The 17,960-nt window shown below is 38.6% G+C and overlaps 1 protein-coding gene across 1 annotated transcript in view; it reads right to left on the reverse strand.

Annotated features, from left to right (window-relative positions):
- The window catches only part of nol6 (nucleolar protein 6 (RNA-associated)), a 68,087-nt gene that overhangs the window by 14,230 nt on the left and 35,897 nt on the right, over positions 1–17,960 (reverse strand). The window contains exons 14-18 of the mRNA XM_052040031.1: positions 14,236–14,384; positions 12,671–12,746; positions 5,565–5,702; positions 2,221–2,338; positions 264–418 (exon numbers count right to left, since the gene is read on the reverse strand). Of these exons, the coding sequence (XP_051895991.1) occupies positions 264–418; positions 2,221–2,338; positions 5,565–5,702; positions 12,671–12,746; positions 14,236–14,384 (636 nt within the window). The remainder of the gene's footprint in view (positions 1–263; positions 419–2,220; positions 2,339–5,564; positions 5,703–12,670; positions 12,747–14,235; positions 14,385–17,960) is intronic.

Genomic DNA, 17,960 nt, shown 5'->3' on the forward strand with positions numbered 1-17,960 from the left:
CAGAGAGGAGGATTCACCCTCCAAAAGCTCTTCACTGTTAGCTTAAACTACCTGCTTAAAAGACCAGCTCTTTCTCTTCCTCGGTTCAAACAGTATCTTCTGAATTGGAATGAAAACTATATCTTTAAAAGCATCCTCCATAATTTTGTTTTCTAACTTTTCGTCTTTATGCAATATTATGTTATATGGATGTTTTAACATTGTGATACTAATGCTTGAAACAACTTCTGTTCATGTCTATAACACCTCTAATTTTAACATGCCTTATACACGTCTACATGAGTGGCTGAGGGTTGGCAGGTCAGTCCATGCTGTTGGTCCAGGAGGTCAGCCAGTCGGATGTGAAATGCCGCTTTGATACGTTGAATAGCATCTTTGTTTTGAGGCCATTTTCCACTTCCTTCCATATGACAGATCACTAGTGACAAAAAAAATGTTGCACATCACACAAAACTCAAAGTCAACTCACCACTGAAGCAATGCCTGTAAGGAAAGATCTTTGGGTAATTATTTACAGCAACACAGCAAGAGATAAAGGCACAGAAAATGGATTATTCAGCCAACAACAAAGCAACATGCAATGATCAGCAAGTATTTCATAATAATTTATCGACCCTCTAGCATGACCTCCACTTCTCAGGCCTTGGATGTTTCTGCTGTGAATTTAATAGAGTGAGTGATAGTGGCACTGCACTTGCTACTGCTGCAACATGGCTTCAGTGACCCAGGTTCAATCCTTACCTTGGGTGCTGTCTGTGTGGAGTTTGTACATTCTCTCCATGACCATGTCTTTCCAATGTGTGCTCCAGTTTCCTCCCACATCCCAAAGATGTGCCGGCAGGTTAACTGGCTGCTATAATTTAACCCTCATGTAAGAGCGTGGTATGAGAAAGTGGGGTGGGGGATTGATGGGTACATGAGAGAGAATAAGGTACAGGGAAATAAGGAGAGAACAGGACTGATGGAAATGCTCTGAGTGCCGGCATAAACTGGATGGGCCAGATGCTCTCCTTCTATGGTAAGAAAATACGGAAGAAGGATCTCTGATGTCAATTTTTTGCTAATTAGTTTTAAACATTTGATGAAACATAAAGACTGGAACTCACACATACAAATTAGAAAGAGGCCTCATTATTATCAATTATTCAAAAGAGAAAAAAATCTAAAAATTGTTTTATTTTGAAAAATGTACATAGAAGTGTTACAACTAGGTACTCAAAATTATATATTTTTTTACAATTGGTAAATTGGTAAGCAATAATAAAGTCGGTACGCTGTTTAAAAAGTCACTTATAGACTTCATGCAAGAAAATGTAATGTTTTCAGGGAACTCTACAGTAAGGCTAGGTTGCATATACCCAAATTCCTTACCAATTCAGTTATTTTCCTGACTGCAGAGAAAACTCCAGCTACACAAAATTCCAAAGTTGCTGTTGGCTTCACAGTTCAATGGCTGTGAATCCTAATATTTTTACCACCATTATTTCATTAAATATTCTCACAAAATTAAGTCATTCATAGCAGTGGATCAGTTTCACTAAGATGCCGGTTTCCTTAAATTCTTTCAAAGGCATCCTACGTTACATTTTATAATATTTAGGTATCACCCGAGACCCGTCCTCATTTTAACACACGAATTTATTTTATTGCCTGAAAAGTAACCAACTTATAAAATAACCACTCTATAAAAGTTTTTGGTATTTGTGACTGTACCTCAATAAACCTTGGAGCGATATACTTAAAAAAGTAATGGGGTTAAAGATAGAACGTAGGGATTAGGCAAAGGGGGTCATGAGGCTGAGAAATGTCAATTAGAATTCCAGCAGGGTATCTGAACTAATATGCCTCTGACATCTGTCAAAGCCCTTGCTGACTGCTACTGTCCTAGCACTCTAGTAACGTAAAATATCAGAACAGAACCTCCCTCCATATCAAACACATGGATCTACAAACCCATAAAAAAAATACTGCTGATGCTGGAAATCTGAAATAAAGTAAAAAATGCTAGAAACACTAACATTTATGGGGAGAGAAAGAGAATTAATGTTTCAGGTCCATAAATTCTCATCCACACCTATCATTGCCTTGAAAAGTTTCTTTCTTCACAGATACTGTTTGACCTGCTGAGTATTTCCACATTTGTTTTTTATTTCACCATGCGACAAGATTGTTAAAGACCACATGAGTCAAAGAAAGCCAACTGTCCCATAATTTTTTTACCTTTTAATGCTGGAACATATACAGGGCATGGTTTATCCTCTAAAGGAAGCAATAATTTACCGTCCTTATTCTTCTTATGACAGGAGTAATCTGGTTTCGCTGGTTCTGGTGGGAACACCTACAAGACAGATCAAAATGACAATTGCCAAGGCACAAAAATCTGATGAATTAAAAATTTAAGGCACACAGATGTTTAACTTTCACCGTGCCTTCTATGTCATTCATAGCTGAAGATAATTTAATATATCATTTCCAGAAGTGGAATCCATCTGTTGAGAAGATTTTTTTTTACATTTTCACAGTTCCCCACCAACTCCCCCCCGCCCACCCCCCCCCCCCCCCCACCAGTCTCCCACATAAGTACACTGGTAGAGAGGGCAACACAAAAGTTGCCTTGTCAACTTTAACTCAATGTGAATACAGGAATAATTTGCATTCATACAGCACCTAAACATAGCAAAAACAATTGCAAGATGCTTATTAAAAGCACTAGCAAGAAAACAGCCACCAAACTACATAATGATGCCATGCCTCAGTCAAAGAGAGGAAATTCCAGAGCTGAAGGCCAAGACAGCCAAAAATTAGGAATGAGCAAGAGACCAAAGTTGGAGATATCCAAGCAAGGTAGGATTAGACAAAATTCCAGTTAGAGGGAGGAGTGACGCCAAGAAGGGATCTGAAAACAAGAATGATAAATTTTATAAACAGGTTTTTGCCAAACTGAGAGCCAATTCAGTGCAGCAAGCAGTGGGGTGATCACTGAATAAGACTGCAAATTAGACTGCAGAGTTTTGGATGCTCCAGATTATGGAGATGAAGAATGGAAGACTAGCCAGAAAAAAAAGTTAGAAGAATAAAGTGTAGAGATAACAAAGGTAACGATTTCAGCAAATGAACTGGGTCGGTGTTACGAGTATGAAAATAAGCAATCTTGGTAATGGCACAAGTATGTGATTGGAAGCTCATCTAAAGGTCAAATAGGACAGCAAGGTGTGAACAATCAGGTTCAGTTTCAGACAGTTGAAGGGGACAGAGGTAAGGGAAGAGAGTATGTAATTGGAACCAAACATAATGGCTTTGATCTTGCAATCTTTAGCAGGAGGAACTATCTGCTCATCCAGTACTAGCAGTCTGACAAGTTAGATAATGACAGTCAGAGGTAATATGTTAAAGAAACAGGCCCAGAGAGGAAAGAAGAAATGAAAAAAAACATAAATATTGAATCTCTAACCACACTATCCATTTTTGAAATATCCAGTGAAGTTCTGGACAACTATCTGTAAGGTTGAAGCCCTTATGTTTAGCCATCATTGTTTAATGCCCCAGAACCAACTCTTCCACTTCGAGCCTTAGCCAGTATTTTACAACCTAAAATCTTCCTTTTTTCCCCTTCACAGAATCCAGCATTTTATGCTCTGCCAGCAAGTTTCTGGATTCATCTGGTTTTGTGAGACTATTGACCAAATTATAGAAATGCAGTAACTAATAACTAAAAAGTGTCAGAAATCTCATTCTATAAGGCAGAACAACTTCAGAAAAGTATTTTTTTATTCCTATAGGGGCAACTTTGACCACATCCAATCTTCTGGTTTTCCCACTACATCAAATCATTCTCAGTACAGTAGGTAAGGAGTGACCTGCTTACATTCCACTGACTAGTAGTTGCCACAGGAGCATGGCCTTGGATGAAGCTCCCATTAATTTACATCTAGAAAGTGCTGGCAAAAGCAGACATCAAAAAATAAACCAATGTGAATCAGTTATAATCAAATATTTTGCCTTTCCTTGAACAGCACCAACTTGAAAATCATGCTTTAAGCATATATCACATTAAACCACCAAGGGTTGGCAAGGTGGAGGTGCTGATTTCCAACGGGAGGGGGAAATTCAACTGTAGAGTTTTCAGAGAGTTGCATTTAACTATCTTCAAATGGCACTCCAAAATGTTCGGAGTAGTTGTTCAAGCTGAAGAAACTGAAGATTGGGAAGCAAGATCATTGCAAAAAGAAGATACAAATATAGGCTGCCCCCTACTGGGAAAGAAAGAATGTTCTTGAGTGGATGGACTAGGTTTTGTCAGTCAGGAATCTATCACTGGTAATATCTACATAGAACCTAGAACAGTACAGCACAGTACGGGCCCTTCGGTCCACAATGCTGTGCCGACCTATATAAAGCTACTCTACAATCAATCTAATCCTTCTGTCCTACACAGCTCATAATCCTTCATTTTTCTTATATCCATGTGTCTATCCAAGAGCCTTTTAAACGTTCCTATTGCATCAGCCTCTACCAGCACCCCTGGCAGTGCATTCCAGGTATCCACTACTCTCTGTGTAAAAAACCTACCCTAAACATCTCCCCTAAACCTTCCTCCTCTGACCTTAAACGGATGATCTCTGGCATTGGACATTGCCACCCTGCAAAAAAGGTGGTGGCTGTCCACTCTATCTATCCCTCTCATAATCTTATACACCTCAGTCACCTCTCATCCTCCAGTACTCCAAAGAGAAAAGCCCTAGCTCGCTCAACCTTTCCTCATAGGACAAGTTCTCTAATCCAGGCAGCATCCTGGTAAATCTATCATTGGATCTTTAAATTCATTTTGATAATATTTTGCTATCCCTGTATTATCGTTTGAGGTTTCAACAGGAAAATAACCTATTTTGTTTGTCATGATGAAAGACTATTTTACTGTATTCCTTTCATTTCAAAAGCAGAAGAGAAAAAAATTACAATAAATCAACAAATAACACAATAGCCCAGATGTTGCAGTCAGCAACAATGCAACCAACCGACCTCAAAGAAAGCTACTCTCAAAGATCTAGATCTGCATGGGCTGGACGTCTTTCCTGATATCAGTTGTTGAAGATCTCTGATACCCAGCCACAGTGAAATCATCAAGCATACTGAGCAGCCAATCACAAAAAAGAGTTCTGACAGTACAGATTAAATCAAAAGCACTAATTTTTTAACTAATCTTTTAAAGATTTTACAGTGAGTAAAATAAGGACTAACACATGAAGTTTCAAAAAGCAAACTAAAATAGTTAAAAGGAATAGCAATAGAACCAAAAGTGATCTGGAGGAAAAATTATGTTTTAAAATAAAATGCAGGATATGATTAGAGTTTGCCTGGGAAAATGGAGGCGGATTCAATTGTAGCATTCAAACAGGAACTAAAAGAATTTTTGGTGCTATGGGTGGCAGGTCCAGTTGGATTCTCTTACATGGAGCCAGTATAGAATCGATGAGCCAAATGACTTCTTTCCGTGACAAGATTGTATTTTAACAACTAAATACTAATTGAAATCACAACATTCTTGATAACACATATTATCTCACATCTGTATATCGAAACACAGGGTGCGTCCCTTGGACTGAGGTGACAGTCAAAGGAAGTCCATTGAGATTCCAAAGCTTTCGGCTCAGGTCATCATATGATTTCACAACACTGATGGTCTTCTCCTCAAACCCTGCAGACTGAGGGAAAAAAAAGATACAAATTTGGTGAATTCTACTGAGGGTATTATGACTTGGAAAAAATGATTACTTAAAAAAATATTTTGTGGCTTAATTATTTTTGGAATAATTGGGCAACAATTTTTTTTTAAAGATTTGAGGAATCTTCAGAAAATCACTACCCAATTACAATAGAAAGAATGCACAGACAGTTTCATGGTTTTCTCAACACCCAATTGCAAGACTGTACCACGCAAACAGTGAAACTCTAAAGGAGACATCAGAATTGGCACAGAACTTGTTTTAATCCTCTCATAGGAAAGAACATTGGGTTTAGTTTTAGACCCTAGATTATAACTAAACCAGATTTTTCCACTTTCCAACCAACTCCCAGTGGGATGCTTATTTTGTGCTGGAAAGATTGCAAGTTGAAATATACTTCTTAGAGGTTGATGAACTACAAGCTTCTTTTAAATAAATGTCTTATTTATTCCTTAAATCCCTTTTGTATCCCAGATTTGAAGAATTTATATAACTGAACTGGTTGTTAGGTTAAGGTTTGGCATAGGTAGTCGTTCCTGTAATGGAAGAAATGACTTAAAGGATTTCACGACTTGTTTATATTTAGTCTCAAAGTTTAATGGACAAACATACCACTAATAGATAGAGCCCATAAAATCTTGTTAGCAGCTCCAGTAAACTATTTGAAATTATTTTTCTGTGGCATAGTATCACAGTATCTCAGGGTGCTTAACTAGCCAGTCAAATACAACACTAACGCCACAATCAGCAATTCCCAATGGCCCAGCAATGCCATCTGGAGGAATTTTTTAATTATTGCAACTTTACAAAAACATCATCCTTTTAAAATGCCCTCAAGTGCAAAGAATGCATGACAGAAAATAAAGGAATATAAAAGTTCTGGATTCAACAATCTAAGACTAGTCTTCTGAGATCAGGTCAGCGATGAGATTGACATGCACTATTCTAGTCTCCATATGATTAAACAAAACAGCAGAGGCACGGGAGAAGCTGCCAAAGTATAAAACATGATACTATAACTGACAAGATAAATCCATCATTAAGGATTAATGAGACAAATGCACCTCCCTCAAAAACTGAGGAATGACCAAATTAACATTTTTTAAGAACATGTAAGAGTTTGATTAAATAAACATAGAAGACGTTTCTATGGAGGAACGTGAGATAGAGGGATATGCGGGAGGAAGGGGTTAGGTAGTGTGAGGGTGGTCTGATGGACGGCATGACACGGTGGGCCAAAGGGCCTGTTTTGTGCTGTATGGTTCTATGGACGTTTCAATGGAAGATTTTCTATCCTCAATTTTAAAATTATCCTCAAAATCGTCTACCCACACACACTACTACAGCACATAAATGTACGCTGTGTCAGCTTCCAGAAACTGGGCTGGAACATACTTAACCAGTAGCTCCACAGAGTACTCGGCACCAATCTAGGCACAGGGAGCACAAATATTCTGAGCAAGGAACCAAATGCACTTTGCTCAATTTTACACCAAGTTTGGTTGGCTTGTGCAGCATGGCCACATGCATTTGAATGGGGTGACCGATCTTCATTCAGAGTGCAAGTGGCTAATATTTTGTTTTTTTTTATTTAATGTTAACAATTAATTTAAAGGTATTTAATTTTTTAAAATAATTTCCTTAAAGTCGTCTTAAATTATTTGACCTGTTGCTGGACACCTAGTCGTTGCAATTAGTAGTAAGTACAGCCGTGGTAAGAGGATGGAGAGAAAGCAAAAGCAGGACAGACACAGGACACAGAATCCAACTCATTAAATGCAAAAATATATAAACGCAAATGTAGCCCCTCAAGCTCATTCCACCATTCTGTAAAATCATGGTTGAACCTAAAGCTAGAGTCCTCTTTCCTTCTTGCTCCCTGTAACCTGGGACATGCAACAAACACCAAAAAATCACAACCCTCTGCATAGAGAAATTTCTCCTTGTCTCAATCCTAAATGGCTAAACCCTTACACTGAAGACCATGTATCCTGGTTCTAAACTCCCAGCCTTAATAAACAGCTACTCATCATCATCTATCCTACCAAACCCTTGCAGAATTTTGTGTTTCAATGAGATCAATGATGCACAATAGTGTAGTGGTTAGCGTAACGCTATTACCGCACCAGCGACCCGGGTTCGATTCTGACCACTGTCTGTAAGTAACTTACTCAATCTTCCCTCAAACAAAACCCCTCACTCTGCAATTCATTCCGCACTGCTTCAAAGGCAAATAATTTGTTGTTAAGGACCACACATAGTACTCCAGACTCAAAGTCCAACAGCAGGATTTCTGCACTGTAGCAATGTATCTCCACACTACTTTACAACATGGTAAAACAGTAATTTGAATATATTACAATTACTAGCTCATCTTTATATACACTGCTATTAGATACATCCTTAAAAAAATTCTTCACTGGATTTGGCAAACATCTGACTTGCTGACTCTGACCCTGCTCAATCAAGTCATGATTTTCAAAATGCCTTGTACCTAGTACTTAAGATATAGATTTTTTTTGCTATTTATTTGTTAGTCACATGTACATCGAAACACACAGTGAAATGCATTTTTTTGCGTTACTGAGAATGTGCTGGGGGGCAGCCTGCAAGTGTCGACACTCTTCCAGCGCCAACAAAGTATGCCCACAACTCCCAACCTGTACATCTTTGGAATGTGGAAGGAAACCGGAGCACATGGAGGAAATCCACACAGACACACGGGCAGAATGTACAAACTCCTTACAGATAGCGGTGGGAAGTTGAACCCAGATCGCTAGCACTGTAATAGCGTTACACTAATCGCTACACTTTTCCTAGCACGTGTCTTCAGACTAATTGGTCAAAACTTGCTCACTTTCTCGCTCCTCTTCCATTTGCCATCTTACAATTGGCTACAACTCTCCCAGAATCCAGGGGATTTTGGAAAATCACCACTGATGCATCTACTGCCTCTACACCCATCTCTTTTCAAAGTCAAAACACTCTTCAACACTTCCTACTAATCCTCTGATAGTAATCATTAATTTATCTAGGCATCCTGGTTAAATATATATTAAACCAACTGCTTATTTAACCCTAAAGTAATTTCTGCAAAACATTTCCCTTTTGCAATTGTCATATTTCTGTTATTTTAGATTCAAACTATCTAATTAAAAATCAAGTCATTCAGGTAATCTTATTTAGGATTCCAACCAAACATTTCATATCTTTCTTACTCAAGCCATTTAAACTAATTAAGGGAATTCAAATTTCTGGTGCATTTTATAGAATGACAAGAAATTTGCAGCACTATTAATTTATGGTAAGATAATTACTCAAGTTAATTAGGGGTAAACTCTAGCAATGAGAACTTCATCCAATGAGAATAATAATGAAAGCAATTCAGTCAATTTATGACCCTCTTACTCACTATTACTAAATTAATGGGCACATTCATGTTCTTATCAAAAGCTGTACTGTTACTGAGTGCTTGGAGCAGCAGCGATTTATTTAAAGTTTTATTTATAACTTACAGATCAATCACAATTTTATATCTGTTCAGCAAAATTTGCAGCATGGTAGGTGGTACAGCCTCCAAAAAATGCCCCAATCAAATACTCAAAATGGTTGCTGTTCTGAGTGCACCAAACTGAACCAAGTTAGTAGATTAGATAGTAGGAAACTGTTCCCCACAGCAAAGGTGTTTATAATAAGAGGGAATTGGTATAGGGCAAGAGGTAAGAAGTTTTGAGTGGAAGAATTTTTTCAGCTGAAAGGCAGTCGAAATCTGGAATGCACTGCCTGAATGGGTGGTCGGGTCGTCTCTCATAACATTTATCTGGACAAGTACCTGAATCACCAACACATTGTACACTATGGATTAAGTGCTGGTGATGGCATTAATATAGATGGGTACTTGATGGACAGCATGGGCATGGTGGGCCAAAGGGCCTGTTTCTATTCTGCATGACTCTACGACTAAAAAGCTATGTGGGACTCCCTCAATGGGCGTGAATAGTTAAAATACTGGAATAATGTGAAGTTTAGTCTTGTTGAAGCTCTGCCCACTGGAAAAGTGGACCCACTGTCTCCTATCACAATTTACCAACACTGAGGTTATTTCCGATTTTGTTATCTCACAGTTCAACAGAATACATCACACTGAAAGCTGTGAATCATGGGTGAACTGAATTGTCCCAGCTGGGACAACTTTTAACCTTTATAAGTAAAAGGCACTTATAACCAATCAGCCCACACCATCATTGATTTCACTCCTCCCCTGCCCCAGCCTACATCACACCCCATTGCTGCGAGGTCACTCTAATAGTGTTGATCCTTCTCAGAACGGGCAGTGTGTGAATGAGATGGCAGTTGTAAGCTCATACTTGGGTCTGGTTTTAACACTTCTTAAATGGAATAAACCATAATAACAATCTCTTAAAGTGAGGATATCCTGATTTTTCAAACCCCCCCCCGACTTTGATGTTAGGGGAAAACGTAGTGCCCACCTTGGGCACAAAAATGGATGAATTTCTTCAAATGCAAAATGGAAAGAAGCTTTAAAGAGAATAATCTTTAAGGTAATGGGGAAAGAAAAGGGTAATGGCCCAGCAGGATTGCACTACTTAGAGCCAGCATATAAATGGGCCTCTCTCTGTGTCATAGCAATTCTATGGTCCTATGTGACCTATATTGACATTTAAACTAGAGAAATATGTGCAATCCTGTTAAATCTCCTGAAAAACTCATGCAAAAAAAACACTGGAAAATATACTGGAAAATAACAAATGCAATTCCCTTTATTCAAAAAGGGAGGGAATCAGAGAGCAGGAAACTATAGGTCAGTTAGCTTAACATCTGTCATCGGGAAAATGTTAGAAGCTACTATTAAAGACATTAAAGCAGGGCACTTAGAAAAGTTCAAGGTAATCAGGCAAATGCAACATGGTTTTGTGAAAGTGAAATAATGTTTGAGCAATTTAGTGAAGGCCTTTGAAGTAGTAACATGTGCTATGGATAAAGGGGAACAGGTGGATGTACTATACTTAGATTTCTAAAAGGCATTTAATAAGGTGCCACAAAAGTTATTGCAGAAAATAAGAGCTTATGTCTTTAGAGGTAATATATTGGCCTGGATAGAAGACTGGCTGGCTAACATGAAATAGAGAGCATGTATAAATGGATCTTTTCCTGGATGGAACTTGGGGCCTCAACTTCTTACGTTTATATCAGTGACTTGGATAAGGGCACAGAAAGTACAGCTGCTAAATTTGCTGATGACAAAAAAATATATAGGAAAGTGAATTGTGAAAAGGACATAAGGAGGCTACAAAGATACGTTAGGCAAGTGGGCAAAGATCAAATGGAGTATAATGTAGGAAAATCTGATCCATTTTGGCAGGAAAACTAAAAAAGGAGCATATTATTTAACTGGTGGGAGATTACAGAGCTCTGAGATCTAGAGGAATCAGGGTGTCCAAGTGTATGATCTACAAAAGACTAATAAGCAGTTAGGAAAGCTAACAGAATGTCAAAGTTGACCTACAGAGGAGGTTATGCTTCAGTTATATAGGACATTGGTGACACCTTAGTTAGTGCGCTATGAACAGTATGTGTCTCCCTATTTAAGGAAATACATTAATACATTGGAAGCAATTCAGACAAGGATTACTAAACTAGCAGCCAAAATGGGGCAGGTTGTTTTGTGAGAAGACATTGGACAGGCTGGGCTTGTACCTGCTAGAGTTTAGAAAGGCAAGAGGGGACTTGATTAAATCATAAAATTCTGAAGAATTTTAACAGGAGAGAGGGTGTCCCTCTTGTGGCAGAATATAGAACCAGAGGACACTCATTAAAAATAAAGTGTTTCTCCTTTTAGACCAGGATGAGGCTAAAGTTTATTCTCCCTGAGTATTGTGACTCCTTGAAACTCTCTTCCTCAAAGGGAAGTAGAAGCTGACGATATGAATATTTTTAAGGCAGATGCAGACTGATTCTTAATAAGCAAGGCGCTGAAAGGTTGCTGCATAGGCAAAAAGGTGGAAATGAGATTACAATCAGATCTGCCATGATTTTATTGAATGGTGAAGCAGACTCAAGGAGCCAAGTGGCCTGCTCCTAATTTGTATACCTGTACGCAATTTTATTTTTTCCAAAAGCATTTCAAATCCAGCTGAAGACAACCAGCATATTGCTCATTACAATAACTTCTGTAAAGTAATTTAAGGTCAACCTAAGTATCTCAACACAAGCAGATTGCAGGACTCTGTTAGGATTAATAAATAACAGATTAATCAATAGTGAATAACTACAACCTTGCAAGTCCACACTTAACCTATTCATCTATGTATGTGGGTTGCAGCTGGGATAAAAATATTTTCACTAAGATGCAAGCTGACAGTACAGATGAAATGCTTCATAATGGTTACTCAGTCTGACAATCTGAGGTAAATAGGGTGTGCTCAATAATTCATGCTCATTTTGCTTTATTTTTATTTGTCCTTAGGACATGCAAGGACATTGTTTATGCCTATTCTGAGTTGTCCTGGGAAAATGGTGATGTGCATTCTAGTGATCCACCAATAACACTTTGATAACTGATTAGAAGACAGCACAGGGTCACTCCTATTGCTGCAGATCCAGAGGCAAATACAGAGTATGGGGAAGGCTGTTTTTCTTATCTACAAAGATTAAAGAACCCACTGGGTTATTAGAATATTTCAAGTCATTTTTCTGAAACCATAATTCAATTCTCAGTGATGGGATCTGACCTCAGCTATACTGGATTACCAGCACCCATTCTTATTTGATAATGTCTCCAATTATTGCTTACCATTTCTCAGAAACACACACCTTCCCAAAATAGACACAATGTTTTAGGTTATTCTCTGATTCCAGGATCCCAAATGCGTATGCCTCCCAGTTACACAATTCATTCATTAAGATCTTTCAAATGAATTCCTTACCCCTTTTTCTACTTCCATGACAGAGTCCAGTAAATCTCCAACATAAAACACCGTTGATGTTGGGAGATCCATATGTCTTCGGGAAGGAAGAGCAGAGAGGGAGGGAAAGAAACAACTCCATCAGTACTATCCATATTTGCTATGTATCTCATGCAGCAATGCTTCAGAATGACTATGAGAAGATTTACAGCTCTCTTCTTCTGCCACAAAGTGTGCATAAATCTCATCAGATCAGGTGACAGTTTTGGAGGCAAACAGCAAGTAAACAGGCCCTTTGGCCCATCAAATCCATGCCAACCACCAAGCATCTAATCACGCGAATCCCACTTCATTCTCCCCATATTCACATCAACTCCCTCCATTTTCCATCCGCTCACCTACACACTAGGGGTAATTTACAGATGCCAATTAACTTTGCATCTACACGTCTTTGGCAAGTGGGAGGAAACTGGAACATCCACAGGAAGCCCAAGTGGTCAGAGGGAGAACATGCAAACTCCACACAGACAGCACCAGAGGTCAGGATTGAACCTGGGTTGCTGGAGCTGTGAGGCAGCAGTTCTACCAGCTGCACCACTATGCTGCCCGTAGACAAATTTCAGATCATAGAAGGGTGACTCATGTTATTCAGTGTGGGATTTGCCTCTTCCTAAGGAGAGAGGAAGCTCAAGTATGGCCTTTTCAAAGATGAATGGAATGGGATAAAGTGGTAATTACACTGCACCATATGCAGTGAGAAAAATTAATGTCAGGTAATTAAAAATAATAAGGGCAGTACATATTACAGAAATAAAAGTCTTCTTCTGTCATACCGTTACTACAGTTTTATGACAGGGCGAGTATACAGGCACAAACAAAATAAGCATCGCAATTGTTGGAGCAATAAACAACACAACTTGAGAATTGATCTGCATACTTAGAATTTCAAAAAAAAGTAGTTGGTTGTAATTTATGTTTATTTCATTTTATCATTTATGGTGGGGGGGGTGAAAAAAAAAGAGAAAGCAGGACATGTAGAGTGTATAATTAAATATTGGAGAAATTCAATACATCCAGAGGAGAAGCCAAGTCACATGGCTGCAACATAAATGGCTGAAAGAAAGACTCTTCTTTGAGGCCAATGTTTGACATACGAAAGTGTGCAATCTTCAAAAGACACAAGGAAGATATAGGATCTATAGAGAAAAAATTATTTCCAGTCAACTCCATGCTTTATGGTACCCTCATTACTAATAATATAATCAGCAACCTAAAGTTCATTTCCCTGTTCCCAGGCTGATTCTGTAGCCTTAAGCCAGATTCAGTCAAACCTGTACAAAGCCTCTAACTGCTGTTTGCAATCATATCCTTCTTTCTGAGCTCTTGGACCTTCAAACTCTTATTCCTTCATAACACCACCACAGAAGAGATCATTTTAGCACCGCCAAGAACTGGGTTCAAATTCATCAATCTAAACTAATTTCTCAGTTCTTTCAACGTTTTAACACATCTAGCAAAGGGAAAAGATTAAAGACAACCCATCCTTTACTAAGCCTACATTTTAACTCATGTTTCCAATCACTTACAGCTGAAGAAGATATTTAACAATTTGCTCAGAAATACGCCGACAGTCACACACATTGCCACCCTTCCACAGGACAGCCTCGCAAATGGATCCATCTTGGAAACGTCTCAGCTCAGAATTCTCTCCCCAAAATTCTCTGAATCCTGCTGCCTATTAAAAAACAAAGAATTTATTATTGCCCTGTAACAACTCGTACAATATGAGCTGAAGCAGAAAATGACTAAGACAAAAATGCTTCATTGTCAAAAATTTACATCAAGGCTAAATAAACTAAACATAAGGCTGCTTCTGGTGGTGTCAGTTAAGGGAAGAATGAGACACCAGGAAAACCTTCAGTTCCCTAAACAGATCTCTGGGACACTTTACATTCATAGTAAATCAGAACTTGGGTTTTATATTTCTGTGGCAGCAGTAACATATTTTAGGTTACTTCTAGTTTCATCTCATGTCTTCAACTAAATGACAGTTTTTTAAAATTTGTTACATACAATCACACATTTAAATCATATCTCATTCTATCTTGTTGCAAATGCACAGTGCCTGGCTGTGTTTAAGAAGTTGGCTTGAAGGAGGAATCAAATCGGAGGACAAACATTCTGCAAAGTTACAAGTCACCAGGAAATATCTTTCAAAATTAGTTCATAATTATTTCCCGGACTGTTCAAATCAGACCGCTAGTTTAAAACCTTTACATAAAAAGGTTAATTAGAAAAGTTTCAAAGCATTAAGTGTAACATAATATCTAGTCAACTACTGTTCAATGATTTGTCAATTAAGTGGTGTTCTGATCTTTAGGTGCTTCTCATAACATAGGGAGTATCCTGGCGAGGTACAGGATAGATCCGACAAGTTGAGCACCATCCAAAGAAAGGAAAATTATCCATTGGTATGACTGTTGCTGATCGAACTGCATCTTCAAAAGGGAGTACAGGCCAACCACCAGTGTGTGATACTAGACTTCTGCCAAATACAAAGCACATTGCTGGGCTCTAAAGAATACCCAGCATCACACAGCTATGATGTATGTGACTCCATACCACAGCATTGGAGTCTTGTGTGAACTGCGATTTGATACGGCTCATGTCTCCCAAATGCCGAGAAGCTGGTTCATCCTGGTGATCCTATTTAGAGCATTTAGTGGCAGAAAATAATTGCACTGCTTGCCAGCAATACTTACATCCCACGAATGAAAAAAAATGACTCAAGTTTTGTAGAAAATGTTAAGAGGGAGCTGAAGATAGAGTTTACTTTAATCATCTCAGGATTGTTTCCAAAGCTACATGCTAACCTTTCCAGTAAACTGCAGAATCCAAAGTTAATGGTTAGCTTAAAATCAAATGGCCAGGAAGAAAAAGCAGATTGGGTAGTTTGCAAGATAAAGTAACCCAAAAATAAATAAACACAGATGAAAAGAATGGAAGAGATTATTCAAAGGGTAGAATCAGAATGTAGGGTAGCAAAAAATCATTTGTCAAACTTAGCTTAACACTAAAGTTAGGTTAATTGGTTATTGTATATTACCCCCAGAGTAAGTGGCTATTGGGAGAATCAGGGTTAATGGATATCTGTAAAAGAATAGCTTATATGGAAAAAGTAGGAGAAAAGGGATTGATGGTATTGCTTATGAAGCTGGTATGAACTTAATGGGCTGAATGGCCTCCTTCTAGGTCATAAGAAAATGTAAAAGTAGTAGATCCAGCCAAACCAGGCAACTAATTTCATTGAATAAAATACTGAGTATTACATGGTAAAACAAGTAATAAATAAGGTCATTTGCTGGGTCACATTTTAGGTTAATTAATGAGATACTGAATTATACAGAGCAGTAGTCTTGCATTGTGCTGAACTCGTATTCCACTTGGATGGCTTAAAGACCCATTGGTACGAACACTGAATTTTCCAATTTCAGGTAACTCACATCCTCGATGCCTTCCTCTGCCATACACTCACCTGTCCACCTCATGTTCTTCTCCCTTTGTTCACCTTTCCCCTCCTGATCTGGTTCATATCACCTACCAGGCTCTATCCCACACCCCCCCTCCCCCCCCTTCATACTGCTATATACCCACAATATTTCCTGTTACCTCTCAGTCCTGATGCAGGGTCTTGACCCGAAACATCGAATTACATCTTTTGCCTCCACAAATGCTGCTTGACCCGCTGAGTTCTTCCAGCATTCTGTTTATCATTCCAGTAGTCTTGCATTATTAGCCATTTCAAATTGAAGCAAGATTATTTTCATTTCACCCCTTCAAATTAACAATTCACCACTACAACTTATTTTAAGTAGAGGTGCATTCCAATTATCCATCTCAAAATCACCAGTCCAGAATTTGCAGGTACCAGTACGCCAAAGGTGCTTGCTCCCCACAAAGACCAATAACCTTCTGTGGCAACAGCACCCCCTTTCCTTACACCACTGCTTCAACCATATACAGGAGCCTGAGGGCACGTACCACCAGACTTAAGGACAGCTTCTACCCCACTGTGATAAGACTATTGAACAGTTTCCTTATACAATGAGATGGACTATGACCTCATGATCTACCTTGTTGTGACCTCGCACCTTATTGCACTGCACTTTCTCTGTAGCTGTGACACTTTACTCTGCACTGTTATTGTTTTTACCTGTACTACATCAATGCAGTCTGTACTGACTCAACGTAACTGCACTGTGTAATGAATCGACCTGTACGATTGGTTTGTAAGACAAGCTTTTCACTGTACCTTGGTACAAGTGACAATAATAAATCAATAACAATAATACCACCACGTCAACATGATTGCTGAGTCTCAAGTACACCGAAAAATATTCACTGTTCACATACTTGAAAGCAATTTTTATTATCTTTATAAATGGAGTTAAACATTCATACAAAGTCTGAAATATATACACGATTACAATTAACATATTTAATTAAAAGGCATATATTAAAATCCCTTATACTTTGAAATATTCATGAGAGGAAATTATAGGGCACATAAATAAAATTAGATCTTCTCAGGGCAGGTAGCTTGCTAAACAGTAATTCTGCCTCAGCATGCCATTACAAACTCACATTGAGTTCACATAATGAACACAAGATTTTCAGAATACTTTGCAATGGCACTAACTCGTAACGACTTAAGTTCACGTGAATTCAAGTGATTTCTCTTAGTTTCTGCAGAAAAATCTGCAAAAAGCACTGTACATGGAGAAACACAAAATCAGTGACAGCAATTTTAGGATTTTCATGTTATCCATTCTTAATTGCATATCCCAAAGGGTCTGTCACTTTCACACAATAACCATGGTAAGCTTGGAGAGTGAATCTGAGGAAAGCATCTGGCTCAGATGGTGTCTCTGGACATGTGCTCAGATATTGTGCTGATCAGCTGGCGGGGGTATTTGCAGACATAGTTAACCTCTCCCTGCTTCAATCTCAGGTTCCCACCTGTTTTAAGAAGACCACTATCATCCCTGTACCGAAGAAAAACAAGGTAACATGCCTTAATGACTACCGACCAGTGGCTCTGACATCCACCATCATGAAGTGCTTCGAGAGGCAGGTCATGGCATGCATTAACTCCAGCCTCCCAGACAACCTCAACCCACTGCAATTTGCCTACCAATATAACAGGTCTACAGTGGATGCCATCTCCCTGGCCCTACACTCATCTCTGGAGCATCTGGACAGTAAAAGACACTTACGTTAGACTATTGTTTATTGACTACAGGTCTGCCTT

This window comes from Pristis pectinata, chromosome 2 (genome assembly GCF_009764475.1).
Source record: "Pristis pectinata isolate sPriPec2 chromosome 2, sPriPec2.1.pri, whole genome shotgun sequence".
In the NCBI taxonomy this organism is placed as follows: Eukaryota; Metazoa; Chordata; class Chondrichthyes; order Rhinopristiformes; family Pristidae; genus Pristis; species Pristis pectinata.